Source organism: Leuciscus leuciscus (genome assembly GCF_965113295.1).
Source record: "Leuciscus leuciscus genome assembly, chromosome: 25".
In the NCBI taxonomy this organism is placed as follows: domain Eukaryota; kingdom Metazoa; phylum Chordata; class Actinopteri; order Cypriniformes; family Leuciscidae; genus Leuciscus; species Leuciscus leuciscus.
The window spans coordinates 29,354,160-29,361,295 of NC_138724.1; the positions used below are offsets into that span (position 1 = coordinate 29,354,160).

General features: G+C 32.9%; 1 protein-coding gene across 1 annotated transcript in view; it reads left to right on the forward strand.

Moving 5' to 3' along the window:
* Nucleotides 1-6,554, forward strand: part of spg11 (SPG11 vesicle trafficking associated, spatacsin) — a 53,030-nt gene extending 46,476 nt beyond the window's left edge. Inside the window, exons 35-41 of the mRNA XM_082160608.1 lie at nt 1-121; nt 299-406; nt 1,394-1,562; nt 2,108-2,184; nt 3,353-3,508; nt 5,216-5,367; nt 6,302-6,554. The exon at nt 1-121 is cut by the window's left edge and continues 13 nt beyond it. Coding sequence (XP_082016734.1) covers nt 1-121; nt 299-406; nt 1,394-1,562; nt 2,108-2,184; nt 3,353-3,508; nt 5,216-5,367; nt 6,302-6,482 — 964 coding nt within the window. The 3' untranslated portion in view covers nt 6,483-6,554. The remainder of the gene's footprint in view (nt 122-298; nt 407-1,393; nt 1,563-2,107; nt 2,185-3,352; nt 3,509-5,215; nt 5,368-6,301) is intronic.
* The last annotated feature ends 582 nt before the right edge of the window (nt 6,555-7,136 follow it).

Here is a 7,136-nt window from a genome sequence, read left to right on the forward strand (position 1 = left end):
GATCTTGGCTCACGACTGCTTCAGTGCAACCTGTAACATGGAGGGCATCGTGAGGGTCCTTCAGGCGGCGCGTCACCTGAGTCACACGCACCTGGCTCACGGCGAAGGCTACGGGCTCCTGGTGAGTCTCTCTCACACACACACACACACAAACAGTGACGCACCTGAGTCACACACACCTGGCTCATGGCGAAGGCTACAGGCTCCTGGTGAGTTCATCATGTTCACCCGTGAGTTTGATGATCTGTGTGTGTGTGTGTGTGTGTGTGTGTGTGTGTGTGTGTGTGTGTGTCCACAGGTGCGTCTCCTCACAGGCATCGGCAGGTACAACGACATGACGTACATCTTCGACCTGCTGCACCAGAACCATCGCTTCGAGATGCTCCTGAGGAAGAAAGTCGAGTCGGTGAGCATTATACATTACACAAACCTCTCATACTTCATACTGTACTGGTCTCAGGTTTGGGGAAATCCTTTTTATGTTTCTGAAAGAGTCTCTTCTGCTCAAGGCATTTATTTGATCAAAAATACAATAAAAACAGTAACACTGTTAAATATTACAATTTAAAAGAATTGTTTTCTGTGTGAATATATATATATAATCATAACGTGTAGTTTTTTTTATTGTTTGTTATTTTATTATTTATTTTATTGTATTGTATTCTGTAATGTACTGTCGTTTAATTTACTTGACTATAGTTATAGTTTCTCTTCCCACTTTGATTAGTTGAGATTCTTATTACATTGTTTTGTAATTTTTTATTTCATTTTTATTTGATTCTGTAATGTTACTGCCATGTAATTACTTTGCTTTAGTCATAGTTTCTCTTCCCATTTTTATTAGTTTTGTTTTCTATTTATTAAATTTATTATTTATTAGTTTGTTTATATATATTTATCTTATTATTTTTGTGTTTTAGCATTTCAGTTTTTTATTTGTTTGTTTGTTTGTTTGTTTTTACATAATAATTAAAAAACAAAATTATTTTTTATTTAATTCTGTAATGTACTGCCATGTAATTTACTTGACTGTACTTCCCATTTGTATTAGTTTAGAATTTTATTTAGTTTTATTTATTTATTTATTTATATACTCTATTTAATTTTTTTACTATATTTTAGTATTTCCGATTTTTTATGTTTATTTATTGTTTGTTTGGTTGTTTTTATATTATTATTATTATTTTCTATTTTATTTTATTGTTTTATTCTGTTGTATAGTTGATCCCAAACTTGATTGATCATTTATTTATTTAATTATCTATCTATCATTTGTTTGGGTTTTAAATTTTTCTGTAATGTACTAAATGTAAGTGTGTGTGTGTGTGTGTGTGTGTGTGTGTGTGTGTGTGTGTGTGTGTGTGTGTGTGTGTGTGTGTGTGTGTGTTTCCAGAACGTGCGCCTGAAGACGGCTCTGCTGGAGTACATCAAGCGCTGTTTGCCGGGCGACAGCGAGAAGCACAACATGGTGGCTCTGTGTTTCAGCATGTGTCGAGAGATCGGAGAAAACCACGAGGCAGCCGCGCGAACACAACTCAAAATCATCGAATCACAGCCCTGGGGTCAGACATTAATACATGCACAGAAAATACCAGCCCATAGCAAACACAGTTTATATTGGTTATGGGTTACACTTTATTTGAAGGTGTCATTGTTACAGTGTAATTATATATGTAAGTACTGTGTAATATTAACAACATGTACTTACTATAGGGTTAGGGTAGGATTAGGGTTTGGTTGAGGGTTAATTGCATGTAATTATGCATAATAATTTACTGTTAATACTATGGTAAGTACATGTAACATATGTAACGAGGACACTGTAAAATAAAGTGTTACCTGGTTGTGTTTATTGCTAATTTTCATGTGTACGATGATCCTTTGCTTTGTTAGAAGTCTTGAAGAGTGTGTGTGTGTGTGTGTGTGTGTGTGTGTGTGTGTGTGTGTGTGTGTGTGTGTGTGTGTGTGTGTGTGTGTGTGTGTGTGTGTGTGTGTGTGTGTGTGTGTGTGTGTGTGTGTGTGTGTGTGTGTGTGTGTGTGTGTGTGTGTGTGTGTGTGTGTGTGTGTGTGTGTGTGTGTGTGTGTGTGTGTGTGTGTGTGTGTGCAGTGATCACTGTGGATTTGAAGAACGCTCTGCAGAAGGTCCTGACGCTCCTGAAAGACGCTGCCGAGAGTTACTCAAAGGTGCTTCACTTTAACCCTCTGGTGCTCTTATACGCATGTCATCAAAAATAAAAATTATTTCATTGAAGTTAGTGTACTATATTTCGCTAATGTTTTTTATTCAATATTTCGTGTTTTTAAGGGATTTTATGGTGCTAAATTATATTTACGCTGTATTTATAATCCATTTATTCACTTTTTGAGCAAAGACACAAATCAAAATTCAATTTACAACTTAAACTGTGGTAAATCTTTAAGGCTTTAGACATCTCTTCAGCCAGGCATTCATATAATCCTACAGTTCAAACTACAATCCGGCCTCTATCCAATGCCAGAGGAGAACTGGCCCCCGACTGAGCCTGGGTTCTCCCAAGGTTTTTTTTTTTTCTCCATTAAGGCACCTGATGGAGTTTTAGGACACCATTAGGTCACTTGATGGAGTTTTTCGGTTCCTTGCCACTGTTGCCTTTGGCTTGCTCAGTTGGGGATATTTTGGGGATATTTAATTTAATTTTATCAATCAATAAATTCCTCTTGAAACAAACTTTGTTGTATTATTTTAATTTAATACTGTGAAGCTGCTTTGATGCAATCTGTATTGTGAAAAGCGCTATACAAATAAACTTGACTTGACTTGACTTGACTTAGAGAAAACAGACTGAAGTTTGATCTCTTTTCAAAGACGACTCTTGGCAGATTATTGCTGAAGTGAAAAGTTTTAAAAAGTGAACTTAAAAAAAAGTTACAGAATGTTACGTTTATTAAAAACGAAAATACTATTTAAAATTTTTATATGAAATATATACATGTTTTACTCTAAAACTGTGAGAAAATCAAAGCCATAAATCTAAACAAGTTTTGTTCTAAAGTTTGAGGTTGATATCTCAGTAAATGAGCTTTCAGTGAGTGTGTGTTCGGCTGCAGTACCGAACGCTTCCACTAGAGGAAATCCGTCTCCCATTCATTTCCAATGCGCTCATTTAAATGCTTTAAAGTCAACATGATATCAAAAAGCACTCATGATGCATGTTGCTGGTGTTATTGTGCATGATTCATTAGTGCAGTTTTCTTTAATGTGTGTGTGTGTGTGTGTGTGTGTGTGTGTGTGTGTGTGTGTGTGTGTGTGTGTGTGTGTGTGTGTGTGTGTGTGTGTGTGTGTGTGTGTGTGTGTGTGTGTGTGTGGTTTCAGGACTCGTGTGTGCGTCAGGCGGTTAAGTGTGTGAAACTGGCCAAACTGGTGACGCTCCAGTTGCACTTTCTGAATCACGGACAGGACCAGCGTGTGGTGAATCTGCCTCCGTCAGAGATCCAGAGCACCATCATGTCTTTACCGCGCTGTTACCAGGTCTCACTCAATTTACTTTCATATTTCATATGAACATGCGCATTTCAGACACAAATTACGCTTCTGATTTCTCCTGTCAAACACTAGCAGATGTTTTGGATAAAAGCGTCTGCTAAATTAATAAATGTAAATGTTTAGAAGGATGTTCACGCTCACTAGAGAAATAAATAAGCAAAGATAAATGAATAAATAAATAAAATATGAAAAATAAATAAAATATGAAGAGAAATAAAAAAAAATATGAAGAGAAATGCAATAATACAATTTGTTGTTTTAAAACTATAAACAACAAATAAAAATGCAGTTTTAAAGTTTATATTTAATTTAAAAAAATCTAAATGTTTTTAGATTCAGAATTGTGAGATAAAAAGTCACAATATTATCACTTTACAGTAAGGTTTCATTAGTTAAACTAACAACGACAACACTTCTACAGCATTTAGTCATCTTATTCTCAACATTTACATATACATTTTTAAGATCAAAAGTTGGATCTGTTCACATTACTTAATACACTGTGAACTTGTGCAGTATATTTCCATCTGTTCATAAAGATTATGTGTAAAACATGTTTGGAACGACGTGATGGATTGGACTTTTGTTTCTGCCACGGTATGAAAATAAAAAAGCGGCAACACTTTATAACAAGGTCTCATTTGTTAACATTAATGCATTCACTCACACAAACATACCAAAAAAGGTCATTGCGACTTTTTATGTCACAATTTTGAATCGATAAACATTTTGATTATTTTTTTTTATTAAAGATAAACTTTAAAAGTGTTTTTTATTTGTTGGTTATAGTTTTAAAACGACACATTTTTCATGTATTTATTTCTCTTCATATATTTTTTTTATTTATCTTCATAATTTTTTATTTATCTTCATATTTTTTTTATCTTCTTTTTTTCATATTTTATGTTTATTTTCAACAAAAAATATTTTCTTTTAATGTTTTATTAATTTCTCTTTGTTTATTTATTTCTCTTCATATTTTATTTATTTATGTCTTCATGTTTATTTATTTGTCTTCATATTTATTTATTTATCTTCATATTTTATTTATTTATGTCTCCATGTTTATTTATTTGTCTTCATATTTTATTATTTATGTCTCTTAGTGTTTTATTTATGTCTCTCATATTTATTTATTCCTCTGCATTTTTTGTATTTAATTCTCTTGATAGTTTATTTATTCATTTTATTTATTTATTTATTTCTCCTCATAATTTATTAATGGATTAATATCTCTTCATGTTTATTTATTTCCCCTCATGTTTTCCATTATTTTCTCTCCATGTTTATTTATTCATCTTCATATTTTGCTGCATTGTTCACACCTCGACAGTAGACATGGTAGCTGGAATGACATTTAATTATTAACATACAAGCAAAACATAAAAACAAATTGGTAAATGTTGAGAATAACATTAATAAATACTGTAGAAGTATTTTTCATTGTTAGTTGATACCATTGTCAGTTAGCTGATATTTATAAATGAAACCTTATTGTAAAGCGTTACCAGAAAATGTATTTGTGACTTTTTATAGTGAGAATTTAGATAAAAAGTCTTGTTTTTTGTTTTGTTCTGTGGTGGAAATGAGCTTCGTACGATGGCGAGTAAATGTGAACTGTTGCTTTAAGAGTGAGATCTACACATGAATCCAGAAACAGTGAAATGTGACGTGTGTGTGTGTGTGTGGCAGGCGTTCGTGTTGGCCGAAGCGTACGACTTCAGTCCGGACTGGGCCGAGCTCCTCTATCAGAAGGTCATCCTGAACGGAGAGTTCCTGTATCTGGAGGAGTTCAAGCGCCACAGATCGCTGAGCGCCGGCCTCTTCCACGACATCTCCAGGAAGTAGGACACCGCTTTACTTCAGGATATTAGGAACTCTTTATTAGAGAGCTTTCTGGAATACTTGATTGTTATTGGTCACTGGTGTCAAATCAAATATTTGGAAATTAAATCAAATAACACGATAAAATGATTTGAACTCAAATGTTATATTTATATATCATATAATATTGATTAATAATGAAAAAATTTAAATAAAATAATACCCTATTTCAACTAAAACAATTTTTTTTATTATTGTAGAATATAAATATATTTTATTATATAGTAATTTTGTATTACTAGGTTGTAATTGGTCAATGGGGTTGATTTGGAGTCGAAAATTATATTATTCTATCATTTAAATACTTATCTAAATATATTGCTTTTTTATTAGTCAAACATTTGTAAATGAAATAAAAACTAAAGTAACTCCCATAATAAAATTATTTCAACTATGAATATAAAGGTCTAATATTTGTAAATGAAATAAATAATGCACAATAAAAAATTATAATTAAAGAAACTCAAAACATTTATTAAAATAATAAATGTAATGTAATGTACTAAAATACGATACATTAAAATAGAATAGTAAATAAATATAATAAATGTATTTTTTTTTTTTATATATAGTGTTTTTATCATTGCTTGATTGTAATTGGTCAATGGTGTCATTTTGGTTTTAAAAAAATATTAATAATTATAGAATAAAAAAAAAAAAATCTTTTATAATATAATTTAATGAATGCATTATTATTTATTTAAGTTGGCAAAGTTGATTTGTGTCACTGTCTGTACATTTATTCCTTAGTTGTTGTATAACTGATTCAGTCCAGACATGTACTTGAAGAGTTTTGCATTCACACACGTGTTTATCTGTCATGCTTATATTTCATAAGGCTATCTAGAGTTGCTCAGAATAGATCATTTGTCATATGTTTAATGTGTCGTGCAGAATGTGTCATCAGAAGTGTCCGGCGAGCTCCAGTCAGAATCTGAAGAAGCTTCTGTCTCACTGCGAGGACGTTTACACACATTATAAAGTGGCGTACGAGCACCAGTTCCTGGACGTGGCCAACATGCTTCTGCAGGACTCCAGGAGCAGCAGCTTCCTCAGCGACCGGCTCGGCACCTGACACACTGCTTCATCCGCACAGATTTCCTGTCATTCATTTCCAGTCAAAATAAATAAAAAACATTTGACCATTTTCACACGTCTATGTTCATTTCCTGAAGTTCTTACCACATTAACACGGTAAAATACTGTTTAACTGCTGTTACTGGAGCTGATGAACTGAGTTTGTCTTTAAAACAAGAACAAATATTTCCCAGTGAAGACAAAAAAAATCACTTCATTCAAAGGGAAAATAAGATTCTTTTTTACTCCGTTGTTCTTGTTTTTAGCAACAAAAATAAAAAATTTGGGGGGGGGGAATAAGACTTAATATTGTGTCTTGAATTCTTGATTGTAATTGGTCTGTCGTGTCATTATAATCAAATATAATATGTTAATATAGTATTTTTTAATGAAGTAATCTACTTGATTGTAATTGGTCAGTGGTGTCATAAAACAATAAAATATATTTTATTAATGCTTGATTGTAATTGGGCAGTGGTGTTATTATAATAAAATAGAATAATTTATTAGGGGCCAAGCACCAAAGGTGCGGAGGTATCTGTTCCCGTTCTTATTATTCTTCCGCTCTGGGAGTCTATGGCAGCCCATAGAACCGCTTGCGGGAAAGTTATGAAAGTCTCCAAATCAATTCCTCTAGAGCCACCAACTGTCC